The sequence below is a fragment of the Agelaius phoeniceus genome, chromosome 2, assembly GCF_051311805.1.
Source record: "Agelaius phoeniceus isolate bAgePho1 chromosome 2, bAgePho1.hap1, whole genome shotgun sequence".
Taxonomy (NCBI): Eukaryota; Metazoa; Chordata; class Aves; order Passeriformes; family Icteridae; genus Agelaius; species Agelaius phoeniceus.
In genome coordinates, this window is record NC_135266.1 from 73,058,574 (window position 1) to 73,079,678 (window position 21,105).

Genomic DNA, 21,105 nt, shown 5'->3' on the forward strand with positions numbered 1-21,105 from the left:
CCAAGCCAGACTGATAGCCCTGCAGCCAAACACAAAGTACACAGCCCCAGGTACACACACACTGGAGGCTGGAAATTGCCTCAGAGGGAAGCAAACACTCCCTCACCCAGGGTTTGCTCCCACCTTTGTGCTGCACCTTCCAGTGACTTGGAAGGGAACCACTGTGGCTGAAGCCCTTTTGCTTGGCCAGATCTGTTTTCCAGCTTTGTACTTCAATTCCCCAGGCAGCAAAGAAACACTTGTGCCAGCAAAAGGGAGGGGATGGATGGTTGGAGGGAAAATAGCCACTTCTTTCAGTAGCAGTATTGGCTGCCCCTACTGCCTTTGTTCAACCCACAGCAGGGAGCTGCCCAGACACATGTTACCACCCAAAGGATTTTATCAGAGACAGGGCTAGCCCAGCTAGCATCCACACTCAAACTGTATTGCATTTACACTCCCTCCTGAATACATCATGTTGGTAAAGACTTCTGTTCCCTTTCCAGGTATATAGCTTAAAAACTTTTCACCTTATAAAAGTTTAAGTACACATTTCAGGGCCCAAATCAGCTTTATTGCATCAATTTCCATTTCATGCCCATGCTTCTACATCTCTAAGACATAATCTTTTCTGCAACCTGCTCTTTTCCCATTCTCTGCAGACCCTCTGCCCAGCTTTCACAATCTTCAAATCCTTACATGCAGTTTCACCCTTGCTGGGATACCACTTCCACAAGATTTCTGCATGTCTGACAAAGTTTCAGATTTCCTTAACATTCAGAGCCATAAGCACCTTTTTGAACTGGGCCTCTTCATAGTTTGCCCATCAAATTAACTACAGGCCTGCTTCTTGCAGTCTCCTGCTTAAAGCAGATTTACCCAGGGAGACACGAGTTGCTGTAGTCAGTAAAAGACACCATTGGGTTTTTGATCATGGGAGTGCCAGGTTTTCCTGAGCAAAGCTGCTTGTGCAGAAAGCCTGACCACTCCTTACAAGCCAGCTGCCACAGGAATCACCCTCTGTCTCTCCATTTATACCATTTACCAGAAGCCACTTTATTATTGTAAATAATAATACTAACACAAGCAGAAGGGCATTAAACCAGGTGCCACAGCCATTATCCCTCCTGGGATTTGACCACTCTCAGCCTAGAAGTCTCTGCCTTCACTCAAGGAAATTGCTTTTAATTCTTCTTCCAAAAATTGTGCACTGAGACTGTTCTGTTTCCAGGCTTATGCCAACTGTGGTACCTGGACACTGAGAACAGATAATTCAGATTATTATTTTTTAAAAAATCAATCTGAAACACATGGAATCATTTTAGATCAGAGGTATTTAAAAGGAAAGTGTGATGGTACTGGAGGGTAATTTATTTATTTATCCAGTTCTTAAACACCTGTAGTAATTATATACCTGGCCCAAATGCTGTTACCAACATGCACTTTCAACCTGCTTTTTTCTTCGTGTTGTTTCCGTGCACCTTGACCTACCATTTGAAAGGCTGAACAATTCCCTTCCTTTATTTGCACAGGAACATTAAAGATATTTTTAGAATGCAGCCAAAGAAATCCTTGCCTACACCAAGCAATTTTCAGTAAACTTTGACAAATTGTCCTTTTTTATCAGAAAAATTTCTGTTCACCAGTCTTTGTAGCTTCACAGCCCTTCCAGGACTGTGGGGACCCAAACAAAAGCATAAAACACTGCAGGTGCAGCCCTGCTGGGACAATAAAGAGGCATATCGTCACCTCCCTGCACACTTACTGGGAAAACATGTTTCTTCAAGGACAGTACTCTCTCTCTCTCTCCTCCTCCTCCACCCTCTCCCCAGTGTTTCAGGAGCAAAAGGCTAGTTTAGTCTCCCAGATCAAGCTTTCAGTTCACTTTTTGAAGGACAGCAATTTATGACTCTGTTAAAAGCGTTCCTACATCTCACCTTGCAGTACACACCCTGTAAGTCTGCAGCCCAGAGGTGTGGAGCTTCCCTCCCTGGCTCCTGATCTGAGCTCTTCAGCTCTGTCCCAGCTGCTCTGTGAGTAAATGAAGCTCTGTATGCTGCCCTGAGCTCTCCTTCCAAGCACTCTTCCCCGCTTCCTCAACAACTCTTCCCTCTCCACTCCTGCCTTCCTCTCCCCACCTGCACAGCTTTCCTGGTGGCTGCTCCAGATCTTGCAACTACCAAAATTCCTCCTGAGCACCAACCTGAGCTGTCTTTTGCCACCTGCCAAGGGCACAAGGAGCAGTGGAGGCACCAGCATTTCACAGAACGGTTTGGGTTGAAAAGGACTTTTAAATCTCATTTAGTCTAACCCCCCTGCAATGCACATCTTGAACTACATCAGGTTGCTCAGAGCCTGGTCCAACCTGACTTTGAATGTTTTCAGCAATGGGGCATCTACAGTGTCTCTTGGCAACCTGTTCCTGTGCCTCACTACACCCACCACCAAAAAAAATTTATTTATATTCAGTCTGGGAGAGGAATGGGGCAGGTGCATGTCTGTGGGAGATCAGTGACGTGAGTGGGCATGGCAGCAGTCAGATGCAGCACAGCTCTCTGCTGCAGAAAAGCCCAGGACAGCCAGGGCAGCTGAGGCAAGGGTGTCCCATGTTCCTGCTTGATCTGTGCTTGAGGTAGCACAGAACTCCATCAGAGGATAGCCTGCAGTTGGAATATTCATTTTTTGCTAGGTTTTCAAATTAGTATTTGACCGTATAATGACTGGCATGACATAAACTCAGCAATGTACCTTGCCAGAGTGATGGGAGCACTTCTAAATACTGCTGTATAAAGGATGGAAATACAGCAAACCATTTAAATGATTAACACAGTTACTATTACACAGGCTGGAAGAAAATTAGAGAGTGATTCACAATATTTTGTTACTGTAATAGTTACAATAGCTGCTAATATTCCCAAGGGCAGCATGACAATGGGAACAGCCTACAAAAGCATGAAGGTTGTGGGATCAGATCAGAAAGACCTCCCTCCCTCAGTGGTATGGCCCTGAGGAACATAGCTAAGACACATTTGCTAATTTCCTTGCCAGACATGTTGGTAAAAGCTGTTTGGCACTTGGGAAAGAAAAGGTCTTCACGTCTTGTCTTAACCCCCTTTGGGTCCTATCTGTAGTTTGCATTTTTGCTCCTTTCCAGTGGCAAGCACAGTAGCTGCTGTGAAACACGATGAGTCATAGCTGCAGGCTGCCAGGGAAAGGCAAGGTAAAGGGAAAGCAGGGACAGATGAGGCAGGAGGGAAAGCTGCTGTCACTAACCAGGCTCCGAGTCATTGTTAGGTAGCTACCAATGGTTCCCCTGCAGCACCATGTGCATGGTGCCTTTCAGCTTCCCCTGGCTAAATCCATGGCATGAGGAGGAATTTGAGAACAGCCACGTTATGTCACACTTCTGCCTGAAAGCAGCATGAGAGGCACTGTGCTCTTCTGACCAGAAAATGCAGCAGGAACTGCCCCCTGTGAGAGTGGGGAGATGGGAAGAGCTTGTCAAGCAGCTAATCTATGGGGAAAGCAAAACTTTGAGAAGGCCAAGAGGGATGTGACTGGATCAGGATATGCTGAAACTGCCTCTACTGTTGTCTTTCATGAAAACTGGCAGCAATCACCCATCCTGGCTGCTCTGCTTTGCCATATGTCCCATCTCCAGTGGCATCACAATTATGCAGGGAAAAAATCTTCCTGTGTCAAATGTTTCAAATACAAATATAGAAGGATAGAGGTCTTTTAGGTCACTGATTTGGCTCATGCCTAATGTATTTTTCATGCAGTAATTAGAATATAAATATGATAGTGTGAGACACAGGGCACATATTCCAATAGTGTCAAGTACTGAATGCCTCACAAGCTGTGAATCTAAGCACCTACTTAGATCCCCAATGCTGATGTAGAGCAAGACCAAGTATTTCCTAGGCTGCTGCTCAGTTGTGTGTGGGTTTCCCATCTTAGGAAACACAGCCACAGTGTCTTAAATGTATCTGCTAGGTGACAAAGCTGATACTGCTCACAGCCCTTAGGGAATAAACCAAGACAGAGGGATACACCTCACAGCACAGCAGCACAAGGACAACTTACTGGTGCTACAGAGCAGTTCAGCTGAAGAGATTGGTCTGCTTAATGCAGGTGAAAAACTGATTCAACTTTTTCACAGTCTACCACACATCAGTCTCAAAACTAATTTCTTTTAATCTGATCTACTTTGCCAGAGAGATAATTCTGCACTGGATTGTGACTTGCTTCTGGTTCAAGCAACAAATTCATTCCCATCAGAGAACTTCACTTTCAATTAATTGCATTTTTTTACCAAAACCAAAAGCAAAACACTGTCACTTAAAAATGTCCAGCCAATTATACACAAAAATCTGTTCTGAGGCCTGCTTATCTCAGTGTTTCTAAGGGAGCTGACAGTTGCTGAAATATAGGCACTAGGATTGCTAGTGTTGACAAGGCTTTAAAGCATCATCACACTGAGTAGCCATTAGAGGTTATATTTCATTGGAAGTAATGTAATTCAATTACCATCACTCTTTACTATGTCCCATCTCTGGAGGCTGACAATAAGCCCTATCATCCATCAGATTTTAACCTGAACTTTGTATTCTAGCCTCAGAGATTGCCAGTTCTACATTATGAATGGCTTCATATTTTTAGTGTCATTTCTTAGGAAAAAGAGGTTATCCAATTATACTGTACATCCATTTGCCTGCTTGTCTCTCCTTAGGTTGTCAACCAGTTTCAATTAGAAGGCAAAGGTCTTCAAGAAAATTAAGTTCCTATCAGTTTTGCAACTAATCAGAGCCAGGGTAAAGAAGAGAAATTATTTGCACATCCCACTTGGGAGTGGTGAGCTATGTAATCCCTGCAAACTGACAGTCTGGTGAGCATGGACAGCTAACACTGTCCTTTCTCCATACAAGAAACACAAAAGGCTAGGGAATTTGTGCTACTGCAGAGACAGAATATCAGAGAGACCCATGCCTTGTACTGTGAGACACAGCTCCTTAGGAAAGCAGGCTCCTTTAGAACTGCTGTTCGTGAACAACTATTTTATAAATGCAGTGAGTTTACTAATTTACAAAGAATTTCTTGTGTATATTTCTTCAGCAAAGATTGTCTTGACTAATTCACTCTGACAGCCAAACATATTGCAAATACAAAACATAAATTGCACAGGAAAGTTATGTAACGTTTGCTTTCCCAAGTCTATGCATTTAAGTCCTATCAAAAACCACATTTCCTGTCACAGAATATCTGAAATGCAGAGTAACTGATTCACTGTGTTTATATGTTGAAACAATTACTCTTACTGATGACTATCAATATTACTGATTCATATTACTGTTGTTGTTCTGCCTTTTTGCTGCCTAACTGAACCTGATGTACTTTGCTAGTTCTTTATCACATTCATCAGCTGCACAACGATTATGACTTATGACAACTTGCTCCTCACAGGCAACTGGTTTACATCTGTCATTGCATCAATTCCTTTTCTCACTCCCTCTCCATCCTTCCAAACTTTACCTGCTCCTTATTGACATTTATGCTAAATTCAGTTTCTTTGACCTTTCCCGCTCACTGGCTCTCACCACCTCTGCATCTCCCCCTCTCCCATGTCCACTCATCCTCCATCCCTGCCTTGCCCCTCATTTTACCACCTCTTTTTCTGCCTCCCATATACACTGCATCTCCCGGCTTCCTCACCTAGCTTGCTCTTTGTTGAGAAGATAATCTTCTTCATCTCTCTCACACAAAATTTTTCTAGAAAGAGATCAGTGAACCTGGACACCCTTATGGAAACACTTCTGCTGGACTTTCCCAGTTTCACTTGCTCACACTTCTACATGGATTATATACATGGAAGTTGGACTTCCCTCTTATCCCTTCTGTTTTCACCTGCCCATTCCCAGCCATCATCTCATGTTTTCTCCTACTCTCACGGCCATCCCCACCCTTCTCCCTGTTACTGCTACTCCCCTGTGACACAGGTGTCTTCAATTACATTCAAAGCCCTTCTCTACCACTTTAACTTCTTTTTGAGTGTTTCTCTTCAACATTTACACAATCAATGGATCATTGTAGCCTTCTCCTCTGCTTCTAATAAACCCCTGTAGCCTCAGATATTCTCTTTCGCCTCAGATATTTGTTTATCCTTCAATCCTGCCATCCTTTTCCTCAAATACAACTGCTTCTCTTGTCCTTGTAAGCTTTGGAGGTTGATATTTACCTGCTAGAAGAGCTTGCCTTCTACCGTCTGGGGAATTATCTGCCAAATTTCAGATGAACCTGCCCACGATCTACCCAGGGTACGAAGCCGGTTGTACATCAGATGCTTCCAATAGTCCCAGGTAAGAGCCACGTCATACTGACACATGCACACATACACACACACTCCCTCTCTCTCTGTTCTGCTGGAAGACAGCCCATGCTGCTAAGAACAGTCACCCATCAGCTGCAGGTAGGCTGGCAGACTCCCACATCTGAAATACCAAGTTTTACTCCTCCCTCACACCCGTTACTCACTCCTGCTGCCATCCCTCAGGGAGCACCAGTGAAACTTTCAGGACAAGATCACCAAGCCTCTTGCCCTCATTCCTATACTTTTTATAACTTCTGTCATACTCTTGTTTCTCATTCTCTCATCCACATATGCCACCCTTTCCCTCCCCCTCTACCTTATTTTGTCAATTCCTAGAAAGCTCTCTGCCTACACACAAAAGGAATCTACTTTGTCTGGATTTAGGTTTCCACTGACAGGAGATATTTACAAACTTTAGAGTACATCCTTTAGTCTTCAGTGACCAGCTCTGGCCATCAGTCTCTATTGTTTGTATCTAAATTGCCATTCATCTGCATTATTACTCATTCCTGATTTTGTCACCTTTTCCCTCTCCCACATTCATTATGTCACCCACGGGGTCTTGTTTCGAATTAGATTGCAAGATATTCAGAGCAGAAAGAGTGCTCATACAGCACACACACATAGTGCAATGGGAGCTTGTAGGAGCTAGCCAGTGTTTCCCCCACAGAATGTAAGGATTGTAACTGCCCAAGGCTAGCAGGAACTCACCGAGCCATACAGTTCTCCTTTCTCATTCATTCCAAGGTAAAGTCCACTGTCGACTCCTCGGATGCTGACCAAGCCCACTGCTATACTGATAAATTCCAGTATACCTATGAAATGAAGGAAAAAACAAACAATGTATGAGTTGTTCCTATTGAAAGATTTTTTTCCCCATAAATGACTTATCCCTGAGTGTCAAGCAGCTATTTTCAAGGCTGCTTTTTTCCCATTTTCTGAGTTGTTTGGAAGATGAGGACAAAATTAATATACAATACTTCAAGTACTTTGGGTCTTTGTTAGAATGATGCACTGCAAACAGCATTAATGTATCAAATTTAGAGATTGCCCCCAATCTTTCTCATCATTCCTAAACACGTAGCTCTTAAGCTCAGTTATTCTGATTTGCACAACAGATAATATATTCAGAGAAAAAATAAAGTTTTTAGTTTGCCAAAATTAGCAGGAATGAGGAACCTATGAAACTTGTCTTGCAAAATAAATTCTGAAAAAACGCATTTTAATTGGAATTGTGAAATAAAGCAATGTTACACATGGAACCAAAAGATCTCCTTTCAGACATCAATGAATCAGAAATACAGGGAAAGATTTACTCACAGTATGATCTTCCAGAGGCTTGAGAAATGAAAATCCTTAGTATAGTCCAGTGTCATGCATTTCTGTTTAGATAGTAACCATTCTCTCTGGTGTGTTATCATTTACTCATCTAAAATTCAGACATTAAAACATCCTACACCTAAGTGTAATAGTGCATACATGATTAAGTTTTCCCATGCAAATAACAGCAAACTTACACCAACATTTGTTCTCTTAGGAACAAGAATACTTCGCAGAGAAGCACTGCTTTTGCAAATCTCCAAGGTTCAGCACCCATGTGCACAGTACAAGTATCTGTATCAAGTATTGGCTCATCTGGTTCTGAGGGTTTGGGGATTTTCTAGTAGCCTTCCCTGCAAATTGCTTACCTCTTCAGTGAGGATGCTACTGCTGAAATCTAGCATAAGCCTAGTAATCCTGTGTTAAAAAATTGAAATCTCTTCCTATTTGGGAGTGCTCATCTAACACTGTAATGGTCTCACAGGAAGTTGTCCAGCAACATTCAGAAGCATGCTGCTGTGTTATGCTACTTTCTGAGTCACAAAATAAGGTGTGTCCTGTACAGAGTAGCATTTTCAATACATTATGTGAATTTTCATGTATAAGTACACTGCATAACTATTTTTAAAGCTTATTGGAAATTATATGTATATGAAATAATGAAATAACAGTATAGTGTGTGTTGAGCCTCACATGGCCAATAAAAAAGCACTTTCAAGGCTTTTTTAAACAATTAATTTGGCATCTCCCACAAAATAGTTGTGCACTAATCAATAGCAGGCATGAATTGCAGAGATTGAACACAGCACAAGTTGAAGCCAATAGGGAAAATTTATAGCCAAGCTAATGTAAAGATGAAAAGTATTCCCTGTAAGGGAGTATTGATCATTACCTTATATATTATTCAGCACTACAAACACCACAGTATTATTGTTTTGATAACCCTTCTTTAAGGCCTGGTCATTTTAAATTATTCTCTATATATGCACAAATAAAAAATACTGAGAGGAAATATTTTGCCACTATGTAATTATTTAAGTAATATAAAGTGGCAGCAGGCCTTTTTTCTGGTATATGTAGTGTCTCAGATACAATTGATCCATTGAAACAATTTTAAAATTCCCATTATATCTGGACATGCAATACTTTCAGATTTCTTACTAAGGCTTTTTTCTCTAAAGCTTTTACCAAAATATCATATTACTTGATACATGTTACTAAGCAATTTTAACTGAGTTTAAATCTTACATTAAGTGTGTATTAGACACTACTATAGCTAAGTTCGTGAGTCTGGCATTTTTCATATCAGTCCACATGTAGTCTTTAATTGCTGTCATCATTTCAAATATTTGAATCCATGCTGCTTACTGCATCAGAAGAACAAAAAAGGCACTGTCATGTCCTATCGTAAGTGCAGAAAATTAATTTAAGGTACTTGGCAAAGAGCATGCACATATTTGAGATCAGAATAGAGACTTCTTCATTTGAAATACTCAAAAGCCTACTCACAGCAAGTTTTATGTGCCATATTAAGTCCTTCAAGAGATTATCTGGGGCCAAGCATCCAGTCTTACAGAAGTCTTGTCAGCTAAAGGATTGCATTTGTCCCACAGTTCTGTGCATGTTTTCACTGTATAGTTTCTATAATATACAGATAGTACTTAGGACCTGAACCAGATATTAAAATAGACAACCCTCTTCAAAATGAGGCTGTATGAAATGAAAATCAGGACAACTCCAAACTTTGAAAGCTAGGGCCCTATTTATAGCTAAAAAATGTGGAAAGGAAGAGAAGTAGAGAGGAAATAACTCAGTACATGGGGTGCTGAATTTCTTCTCACTGCATTGAACTGCATTTCCTTAATAACTGGTGTTATTAAGGAAAATGCTCAAAGATCCATTCCTTCACAAGGATAGGAAGAAAGTTTCAGGGAAGCTATTTTTTTCCTACATGCCCACATCAGCCCTTCACACACCTTCTTCTACGTGATCCAGCTCAGACCATGCTGAATGGTGCAGGACACCAGCCTGACATAAATGCTGGCCCTGCTCTCCCGACACGCTCACAGGTGAGAGGAGGTGTGTTGTTCACTAAAGTAAAATTTTAATTTTCATCTGTCTTAGCTCTGGTGAAAAGAGAGGCCTACAGAAGCATTTTCCTTAGCTTTTAGGCAATGAACACCTCTGTAACCGCACAGTTTTATGTTGTTGCTGGTTTGCCCTTTTCCCATTTTTGTCTCTGGCTACACGTTGGCTTTCTTTGTATCAATGGAGTGGAGCAGTTCAGCTTTCCCTTAGCACTGCAACAGACCATCTATGACAACGAAGACGGTGAGCAAATATCTCTGCCAGCCCCCTCTTTGTACGGCTTCCAGGGGAAGGGGAGCGCAGGGGGAGCACTGGGGGACCCTCCGGCCTGTTCTCTCCCCGGGCTGCCGCGGAGAGCAGCGGGGCGAGGGAAGTGGAGCCCTTGGTGTCTCAGAAGCCGCCGGGAGGTCAGCCCAGAGATGGGGCGAGGGAAGGAGCTTCCCCTGCGCCCCCCCGTCCCCGGCGCTCCCCTCTCGGCCTCCCGCCCGCCGGCCGAGGCTGCGGTGCGGGGCTGCGCGGAGACACGCGGGGCTGAGCGCTCCGCCGGGATGCGTCCCGCCTGTCGCAGCTGTCACCACCCCGCCCGCTCCCCCACACGATGCCAATTAAAAGACGGGAGCGCAGACAGACACGGCACCCCCAGGCAGCAGGGCCCTGCTTCAGTTTCAGGCTCTCACAGCGCCCTTGCCCGCCCCCCCCCACCCCCATCCCCTCCCCTCTGCAACGCTCAATAGCGGAGGAGACTGTCGGGCCTGCTCGGCGCCTTTCCCTCCGCCTAAAACCTGGCCCACGATTCCCAGTCCCGGGGGCCAGCGCCTTCCCCGCATGCATCACCTTCCCCCCACCCCGCCCGGCCTGCTGGCTCTCCCCGGAGACAGCGCGGGGCGGGGGGCAGGCCCGCCCACCCGCATCCAGCAGCAGAGGGGCGGGCAGCGCAGGGACCCCCGGCCGGAGCCGCCCCCGCGCCCTCCCGGCGCTGAGCCCGCCCCGCCAGCCCAGCGCCGGAGCAGGCAGGGCGGGCCGGGCAGGCGGAGGGCGGGCGGCTGCGCGGCTCCCGCAGATGATGAACGCAGCGGTTCCTTGTAGCAGCAGGTCCCGGGGAGCGGAGGTCACCTGCTGACAAGCTTTTTTTTTTTTCCTTTTCCTGCATGCTCCTATTTTTTTAATGCTGTGCATGCAGTACTTGTGCTGACGCACAGAGACACGCCTCTCCGCTGTTAAAGAGTTCCTGAATTTACAATGACTCTACTGTCTAGCCAATGCCCTACACTAAAGGAGACTGCATCAAAAAATTTTCTCTTGTGACCCGGGAGAGATAAGGCTTTGATCACCTGAGATCACATTACGGGGGGGACCCAGCCGGGTTCTCCCGGGGAGCTTTTCTTTTGGAGATGGACATCTTGCTGCAGGAATTGCGAAATGCCAGGGCTCCCAGAACCGGGCGAGTATAGACACACAATATGGCTCGGTTCATTGTACGCAATAGGCACACATCCAACATAGCATCACAAAAGAATTACTCTTATCTGATGTCTCTCCAGAGGTGTGTGCGGGGAGGGGGATTCCCACAGGGCAGAGCCCAGAGAGGAGTTTACGCGCAGCCCCCGGGGTTTTCTCTTTGTCCTCCTTATTCCTGGAGAAAAACTTCCTTCTGACGCGTACCCCCGCATCCACACACGCGCACGCAGGTTTCCCGCACACGCTCGCAGGAGACCATGTGAGCTCGCTCTCCCCAGGGCAGCTCCCGAGTTGGGATGCAGACCTCCCCAGGATCATCAGAAGATTTCAAAATCACCAAAACTCAAATAGCACCAGCTATTCTGTGACCTTCCGGCAAACACAACAGCAATGTCACGGCAACGATACAAAAGTACCTTCCCGCAAAGAAACCGGGAGCCCCTAGGCATCCCACGGGTTTGCCGTGCCCGGTCTTCCCAACCCCGGAGCGAGCAGGGGCATCACCGGCGCGCTGCATGGGGAAAAGTGTTACCACCGAGACGCGTCCCGGTGGGGGGAAGAGGGAGATCAAAACGACAAGGACAAAAAAAAAAAAAAATCTATTTAAAGCCAAGGCTCTGCAAGGGGTGGAAGAACTGCCCCTCGGAATTGTCAGCTTCCTACAACTGCGGCTGGAAAGCCATTTTTAAAAATAGACGCCACGAATAATGTGGTCACCGCCGCCTTGCGAAGGGAACAGCTGGCGGCCCTCCTCCGGGGGCGGCGGGGCCCCGCGGGCGGCCGGCCCCCCGCCGCCGCGGCTGCCGGTGCGCGCAGCGCCCTACACCTGCTGCGGCCCCGCTCCGCGCCTCGCCGCCGGCCCCGCGCCCGCCGCCCTGGGCCCGCACCGCAGCGGGCAAGGGGAACCTGCGGCGGCGGCTCGGCAGCCACGCGCGGCGCCTGCCCGTGCCAAGGAAAACGCCTAGCTGCAACACACCCCCACCCCCCCGCCCCATTCCCCTCACTACGCGTCTGCCTTAAGCACTTTCCGCACTTTTCCTCGCCAGGAAGCGTGGATGTTGCGCCCCCGGGAGAGCCGCGACGCTGCCCCCCACCCCGCACCCAGCCCCGGAGACCGCGGGCGGGCGGCGTGGGAGGGAAAAAGAGCCTGAAAGCAGCGTGAGAGTGTCAGGGAGCAGCGGATGGAGGGGGATGGAGGATGAACCTGCGACCATGCGGGAGCCTCAGTCCTCTCCTCCCCCGTCCCTCCCTCTCCGCTTCCCTTATGAGCCCTTTGGAGATCATCTCCTACAACACCGGCATTATCTAAATAGCTTCACAAGGCAATAAAATGCAGCTTAGATATCGTTCAACATCTGGCATTAAAATACAAAGGGAGAAAAAAAATCAACACAGGACTTTGTTTTTATGACCGAATTTAAGTGTTGTCAGGTCGGTTCACTCACAAGTTAACTCCTTCCAACAGCTGGGAGCGTGGCGAGCTAACCTGGCATATTTTCCGCACCCCTCCTTTAAAAAAACCCCAAAGTATCAGCTCAGCCAGGCTGTTTTGGTCACTTTCATACATTCAATCTGCCGGGCCTTTAACAGACTCCCTGGCAGCCGGAAAGCTCCAGGTCCACTGGACTCGCGTGTGCATGTGCGTGTGTGCGTGTGTGCGTGCACAGGCTCTCCGGAGCGGCCGGGGCCAGCAGCCCTCCAGCCCTCGCTGCTGAGTCACAAATAGTGTCCCCTGGAAAGGAAACCCAGGGAATGCTCTTTTCAAATTCGCTGTGACACGCCACACAGCTCGAGAAAGGCAGGTTTTGGCGCAGGATTCCCGGCTGGCTCCGGACCCCACCTGCGCTCCCTCTTTCCCGGGGCGCCTGTCACCGGCACTGCCGCACGGCTGCGGGTGCGGGCTCGGGCGGGCGGAGAGCCTGGCTGCGGGTCGGCTGCGGGTGCGCTGCCGCTAAATCCTCGCCGAGCAGCGAACCAGACAGGGTGTGCAATTCGGGCAGTTACTAGGGCAGGTAATCGGCAGAGAAAACGAAAGAAAAGCCCTCGTCAATTTGCGTATAGGACGAGAGCCACTCCCTCCAGGAAACTCGGTGAATTTTAAATTGTGGTGGTTAATGATTAAAAACCCTTTAAACTCGCGAAATCAAATCATTCAGCAGAAACGTCCCGAGCAAAAATTCCACCACCGCCACCACCGCCTCCCAGTACGCGTCTGCTCTTAAGCAGAACTTGGGGCTACACAAACATCGCTACCGAGCACCCGGCGAGGGCTCCTGCTCCGCCGCGGCGGTGCCGCTCGTGTACATCTGCACCCCCGGACACATTCACTTTTCCCCTCGGCGGATCAGCCATCAACACAAACCCCCCTTCCCGCCCGCCTCGCACCCCCCACCGTCCCCCCGCCCGCAGTTCTGCCCCATTATTTCATCACATGACCACTAAAGGGTTAAGGAAAATACCTACCAAATCTGCTGTGGTCTTGCCTGGTTCCCTGGATAGTACCATTGGGGAAGATTTCTAAATGAAATCCAGTCCTGCAGTATAGCTGCCTCCGCCTGAGGATCCCCTTTAAATGGTCCAAGTCCGTGACCGCAGGCCCCCTGGGTAGCCCACCTGCCTCAGACTGACCCAGGTGGTCACTTAACAAAACCGGACTATCCACCGGCAAAACGGGCACATTCCCAAAGGGTACTGCATCCTGCACACCGAAATAGTTCCCAACTTCACCTAAGGGAGCCATCAGAAGATTCTGCTTTTAGAGAATGAGAATAAACAATAATGATGGTGCCAAACCCAGGAGATATAAGATTAGGTATATTCCACTCCTCTCCCCTCCCTAGCGCAGTTACAGAGAAAATGTTCTTTCTTCAATCCATTAAATGCATAAATAAAAGTAATATTCTGTTTTGACTGGTACAGGTTCAAGGTCAAACCAGTTAGTCTAAGAAACCACCACTTTATACTCACACACTGACATATTTATAAACATATAGATGTGTATATCTATATAAATGCATATATCCCCAGCTCTTAGCAAGCAATACGGTCTTCAGCCCATCCAACTGTAATAAAGAAAAAAATCCGTAGTTTCTCCATTTGGTTTAAGATAAGAATGACCATAGCAACTTAAATACCTAGGCGTTATAGGGATTTTTTTTTTTAAGATGCACAGGCTACGTCAGGATTTATGGATTCTGACTCCAGAAAGGCATGCGCTGTTTTTACTCTATAACAGACTGCATACATCAGCATGAATCCTGCAAAGGGGGAGGGGGGAAATCTCACGTTGTTGGCTGAGATAAATCCAAAAAAAAAAATGGAAAAAAGAAAAAGGAAAAAAAAACTTTTGACGTCCAAATCTATTATCCAGAATTCTCAGGAGGCTCAGCAGATGTCCACTGGTTTAGGATTATTGACGATCCACAAGCAAAGCAGCAACATACAAGTGCTTGTGTCTTTCTTGGCTGGCTCGAAACAGGTGTTGCTTCTGCAGGGCTCCCTGTGAAATGTTGTACTCCAGCACTGAGCTGCAGCTCTTGACTGTGGATCTCCATCCAGCACGCAGAGTGGCGCAGGAAGAGGCATTGGGCTGGGTTTAAGGTAGTCCTGATTGCTGCTGGAAGGATTCTCCGAGGTCCTAGCGCTCAGCCCTACCTGCTGCAATACCGAGCCGCTTCCAGCGCTCGGCACGGCGCGGAGCGGCTCTTGCTGCTCTGCGGCAGCGCGGCGCTCGCCGGCAAATAAATAAATAAGTGGGCGAAACTTTGGGGGAGGAATAAAGCGACGCGATGCTAAATATACCGCGCCCGCCCGCTGCGGGAAGCGGGCTCCTCGGGAGATGCCCGCATAGCCCAAGTCCCCGCTGACATTGGCGGGGGGAGTGGGGCGGGCAGCGCCCTGCCCGCCCAGCCCGAGCTCGGCCCGGGGCCCGGCCCCGCCGCAGGGGAGGCGGAGGCGAGCCCGCCCCGCACCGCTCTGCAGCCCGGCCCCGGCCCGCTCTGCCGCAGGTAACCGGGCTGCCGCTGCCCCAAGCGGGGTTCAAACTCAGCTCCGGCGGGCGAACCGGCGGGGCGCGGGAAGTTGGGGAGCTGGGGCGGGTGGTGCGGGTCGGTATTGCCCACGCCGCAGTTTTTGCCTTCTCCGCTCTGGCCCCCCGCCCCGGCAGTCCGCAGCCCTCCCGCTCTGCCCCTGCGCTGCCGGAGGCAGTTTCGGGGATGCCGCTGGCGGTGCGGGGAGCGCCGGGGCCCCGCCGCCGCCCGGGACGCCCCGCGGGCCACCCGTGGCTCCTAGCTCGGCCCCAGTTTGTAAGAGCGCGGTGGAGAGAAGGGAAAAGCGAGTAGGAGGTGGTATGGGGGGAGATAGGGGTGCAGTGCGAAATATGTGTTCTCTTTGCCCCCAACGTCTCCCCCACCCCCCAAAATGAAGTTATTTAAAACTGTCGGGAGAGACTCGGCAAGTGGAGAGAGGGTTTCTGTTTCTTCTTACGATGCCCAGAATTGGTGTTATTGTGGTTTTGCCCTTCGAAAAGAGCTGTGTGAATCAGCAAAGGGCCAGAAGGTCTCCTGCATTTGCAAAAGCGTTCTTGAGCAGAGCTCAAGGACTGGGCACGATGCGGAGCCTTGCACGAGGGAGAAGACATTCTGGCAAACCCTTGAATTGAGCACAGAACCTAAAGACAGGCTCATTTGGGAATGGTGAGGGGAGAGAGAGAAGCAGGGAGAAAAGGAGGAGAAATATAATATCTTGGGGGCTGGGGGAAGAGATTGCATGGTGTGAATGATGATGTGCACCGCTGAGGTAGAGGGGTCCAGGAAGGTCATTGGTGGAGCCTTGAAAGAGAACTCTAGAGAAGAAGAATTTTGCAAGGGGGTTAATTAAAAATAATCGACTCTGCATGTCCTCCTGCTCGATGGGCATGCGGTAGAGGGGGTGACTCTCCTTGCCTTCCCCACCACAAAAGCCAGCAGTCCAGCTCTGACTGGTGCAGCTTTCCTGCATCCCTCCGCTTGCCAATGTGACTAAACACAAGAGGAGGGAGAGAGACTAGTTTCTGTGTCTAGCAGGGAAACTGCAGCAGGGAAAAGCTGTGTCCTGAATCCACACAGACCTTTAGGGAACTGACTCACGCCAGTGGTGCAGGAGCCACCCCCCCTTTTATTTGACTCTACCAGTCTTTATTGCAATTTGAAGGACAGGATGCAGAAGATTCAGAGCAGGGTCACATCACTCTAGTTCTGTACAAACCTACAAAAAGAAAGAGTTGCTGCATGTCAGCCCATGCATTTCAATACGCAGGAACAGAAAAAAAACCCCGACACCAAAGCAGAAAAGTCCTTGCTCTCTAGCAAATAGTTCCAAAGCATTCATCTTTTTTTTTTTTTTTTTTTTTCCTTAGGATTTAAGGACACTGCTCTCACACACTCGTTATATCAGCGTGAACAACTGCAGAATGACTTGGGAAAAACTGCAGAACTCACCATGTCAAAAATCATCATTCTTTATCAAGTGGATCATGGCAGTACCCAGAGGCCCCATTCAGGGCTCACAGCTCCATTGTGTCGGATACTGTAGACACATGTAATAAGAGAGATGGTCTATGCCCAAAGAGCTTATGATCTTAACCCATGATGAAAGACAACAGGTGTATAGTACAAACCCATGGGGGAAGGATAAGGGAAAAACAGCCTTGAGAATAAAAAGCAACAGGCCCAGCCGGTGACAAGTGTTTGGTGTCAGAAGGGAGTTTTAAGGAGATTTGAAGGAGAACAATAAAGGAGATTTACAGTTATTAATGGGGAGATTTTTCCATGCATAATGGCTAACCTGGAAGAGAACATAAAATTGCTTGTTAAAAAATTGCACTGCAGAAAAGTGAAGGTTTGTGCCACTGGCAAAGCAGAGGGGAATACTCCGAGTGACCATAAGGGCCTGGTATCTGGTGTGCTCTCAGGAAAGAGGTTCCCATCTCCTTTCTAGTGCTTTAAATTTACATTTCTAGTCCCAGTGAAGAGTATTATATGGATTTTTTTCTTTACTTCAGGATTCAGTATTTTCTATGTTGTACTTCACACCAGCTTACCTTATGAAAAATATCTTAAGGTAAAGAAGAAAGTATTGGAATAGTTGCCTTTTTTTTTTTTTTGCTAAGGGACTTAAATGAAAGCCTACAGGTTATTTGCTATAGGAAGTTTAGTGTTATAGAAGTGTTATCTAAGTTGAGGCTTTGATGTCTGAATTACTCATAAGTATCAAAGCCACACATGAATTATGCAGGACATCCCCAAAATTATACCCATCTGTGAGTAGGTGGTATTCCAACCTTGCTTCACATAAAATCTATGTGTGATGTGTAATGTCAAACTTACCCCTTACAGAAGTTTGGCATTGCTGATAGCTGGGGCTGTATTAAAAACCTACAATTTTATCCCCAAGACACTGAGGCAGTAACATCCCTAGCTCCCCTCTACTCGAGATTCACACCCACTTCCCTTATACCCTCCTGGAATTAAAGACTGCATCTGCCACAGTGAGTCATCAAGAGCTTACTCATCAGCTTTATGCAGGATTTTAACTCCTGAGAGCAGAACTGGTCAGGAGGATCCTGCATTTCTTGAGGAGTTCCTGGCACACACTCTTCTCACATGTACCACACTAATGTGACACCTCTGTCAGGTTTTAGATAGTTTGGTGCTTTTAAAAGAAAACTATTTTACCTGCACTCTGCCACCTAATTTAGTTTAAAAAGATCATTTCACATATCATTTTTTGAGTGTCATATAAAAATAATTCAGTCTGCCAAAACAGTTTTTTCTTGGGTTGTTTTTTTTTTTTAAACTCCTCCTGTATTGTATAATTTCACCAAGAGCAGGTTCTTATTCTGGACCTTTAATGCATCTAACTCATTTATTTTCCATCCTTGCAGACAGAGAACTGAAAGACTCAGTTATTAAAAAGAGAGGTGTTATGACTTTCCCATGAAACACATGGCATTTGCCATTTTTAAAAAATGTCTTGAGGCAGAAAACTTTTAAAAGCTTTTTTATATATATAAATTGAGAATAATATAAAAAAGTAATGCTATTTTCAGCTTTCTTGACAGATAAGAATTTTTAGGGTATTTCAAAGCATGATACAAACCTGGATATAAGACAATTAATCTCATCTCATTGAGGCTGCTAGAACTGAAACATCAAGCTATAAATGACTTGTTCTTTAACACAGAGAAATAGGAGCAATTTTAGGGCACAAATCATCTGACCTATTCTAGGCATCTACTTTAGGATGACATGACTCATGCGTTAAAGATGCTTAATTCTTCCTCGTGTATGGAGGGAGCCTATATTAGATATAGACTTCTACATGACAGAGGTCTAGCTAGGACTGCATGGATCCCACCTGCTGCCTCATACATGTGATTGAGCATTTCCCCAGAATGGCTGGTGAGGGCACTAAACTATTAATACAGCCACAGAAATTAACACTCTAAAGAAAACTCATGTGATCTCAGCAATGAAAAATGACTGAAAGTCATGATTATCAAACATTAGGTTGACTGGAAATAAAGAAAGCATTTGTGAAAACAAAACAAAACAAAAAGCCGTATGATTCAGGTTAACTGGATTAATAAAAGAAATGTCTACAAATCCAGAAAATTTAAACTGGAGGAATGTATTTGCTTTCTCACTTTAGAGACTAGAAAAAATAGCAGTATTTATGACCAAAAAGATTCCTATAAAAATTCCAGAATTAAGCAGGAAAAGGCCAGTTCATCAAAATTTCACACTAGAGTAGTGTAAAACATGAAGTTTAGATGGAAAATTCCAAGAAAACACCAGTGTTGGTGTCACCATGTTATGCACAGCAACAGTGAGATATCTGACATGGACTTTTCATGGTGTTATAGTATTTTGCAGTGTACAGGAATCAGTGAATCACATAAACAAATACTGGCAGAATATGATCTTTGTGATCATCTTAGGGAAGGAGTTATTAGGATAAAGTCAAGTGCATCGACACAAGTGTCAAACACAGTCTTTTTGAATGCACATCCCTGTTGGTGATACTTGAAGGTAGACAGGGTGATGTAAGTATGAAAGCTGCCAAATATGTTTGCAATTTCTGTGGTGTGTTTATTTGTACATAGCTTGTATCTGCTTATTTTAGTAATGAATTGATTGTCTACTGTGTTGCAAGTTCCCTCCAGCTCAAGAGCCAAAGTGCCACTGATTGAAAGGAGAAAAAGGGAGGAAATCAGGGTTGCCATGTGTGCAGGTGACCGCAGAATCCTCCACATGGCAAGCAATTTGTGTGGCAAGGCTCGCAGAACTGCTCATTGTGAGAACTTCTTTACCATGGCCAGTGCTTTGCTTGGTGCAGCTTCCCTGCCCAAACAAGTGCCTCATCAGAGGTTTCTGCCTTCTTCATGCTCCCATACTGTCGGTGCTCAGTTGTAGCAGCAGTCTCAGTAGGGTTTGCTAGCAGGCTGCAGGGCATCCCGGAGGCTCTTCCTTTGGCTGATATTCTTCTCCTGTAGATAGTTCACTGCCTGAAAGATGAGGCGGCCTTTGTACACCAACCAAGGCACATAGCTTGACCATCAGCTGGGTGCTACTTACCAGTGCTAGACTGGAGCTGCAGACAGCGGCCAGGTCCTCGCCCCCTTGCCGGGCAGGGACAAGGCGCCTCTCGGCACCTGCCCAGCACGGCAGGAGCTGGTGCGTGCCCCACTTACGGCTCCATGTGCGCTGCGGCAGGCGCGGCAGCAGCCCGGTGTGCCGTCCCCCGACGGATTAGGTCCGTGCCAGCTCCAGGATGGCTCTGTGCCCGCTTTCTGGAACGGCCAAAGGCCTTGAGAGCTTTCCCGACGGAAGGGATTACCTCTCTCTCCACGGCATTCAGGACATTTCGTGCCGAACGGCCCCGAGCCCAGGCCTGCAGCGGCCGCCCGGGGCTGCTCCCCACAGGGCCGCGCCGCTGACCCCGCCGGGGCAAGGGGCCGGGCGCGGCGGGCCGGGGGCTGCGGGCAGGGGCAGCCGCGCTTCTGCGGGGCTCTCTTGCCCTCTAGCGGGCAAAGCCAGCGGGGCGGCCCCGCCGTGCCCCCGGCCAGCGCTGCCGTGCCAGGCCAGAGCCCGCGGCCCGCTCTGCCGGAGCCCGGCTCCCGCCCGGGACAGCCCCGCCGGGGCCGGGGCCGGGGCCGTGCCCTGGGGCCGGGCTGTGCTGCGGGAGCCGGGCAGCCGGGCTGGGCAGCGCGGCGGGAGCAGCGCTCCGAGCAGAGCGCCTTGTCCAGGATGCCACCGCCGGTCAGCCAACTGCGGAGAGAGCGACCCGGCGCCACGGCCCCAGCCAGCAGCACGAAGAGCCGACAGCAACACCATAATGGGCAGTCAGAGACACCATTCGTCTTCGCGATTCCTTCAGCCGGTTTGGCTGACCACAGCTACGGAGGGGGAGCCAAAGTGGAGCACGGGGCCGTGCACCCCAGCTGCTGGGCAAGCATCGTGTGCCCGCTGCTGCTGAAGAAGGGAGCAGTCACTGCGGACAAGGGAGTGCTGGGCACGCAGAGACCTGGAGGCAGCTCTGCATCAGCCCACAGCTGAGTGGGGTGGAAGTGATGCTGGAGGCCGTGTTTGGGAAAGGGAGGACATCTGTGCTCATGTGGGGTGTTCTGACACACCAAAATTTCAGTTCTTTAAGTTGCGTAGCCTGTGTTTACTAAGAATTCTCCTTTTCTGCTAATGGTTTAGAAAATATTTCAGTATCGCCATCTCCATCATCTTCTTCCTTCCTGGTTCCAAATCAATAAAAACTAGTCCTTTCCTACATTATTTTAAGCATACTATCTCCATCTAACAGAAGTTCAGATATTATCAGTAGGAATGCTTGCTTTACAAATG

General features: G+C 47.7%; 1 protein-coding gene across 1 annotated transcript in view; it reads right to left on the bottom strand.

Annotated features, from left to right (window-relative positions):
• Positions 1–15,142, bottom strand: part of FGF9 (fibroblast growth factor 9) — a 29,509-nt gene extending 14,367 nt beyond the window's left edge. The window contains exons 1-2 of the mRNA XM_054651432.2: positions 13,676–15,142; positions 7,058–7,161 (exon numbers count right to left, since the gene is read on the bottom strand). Coding sequence (XP_054507407.1) covers positions 7,058–7,161; positions 13,676–13,952 — 381 coding nt within the window. The 5' untranslated portion in view covers positions 13,953–15,142. The remainder of the gene's footprint in view (positions 1–7,057; positions 7,162–13,675) is intronic.
• Positions 15,143–21,105: the final 5,963 nt, after the last annotated feature.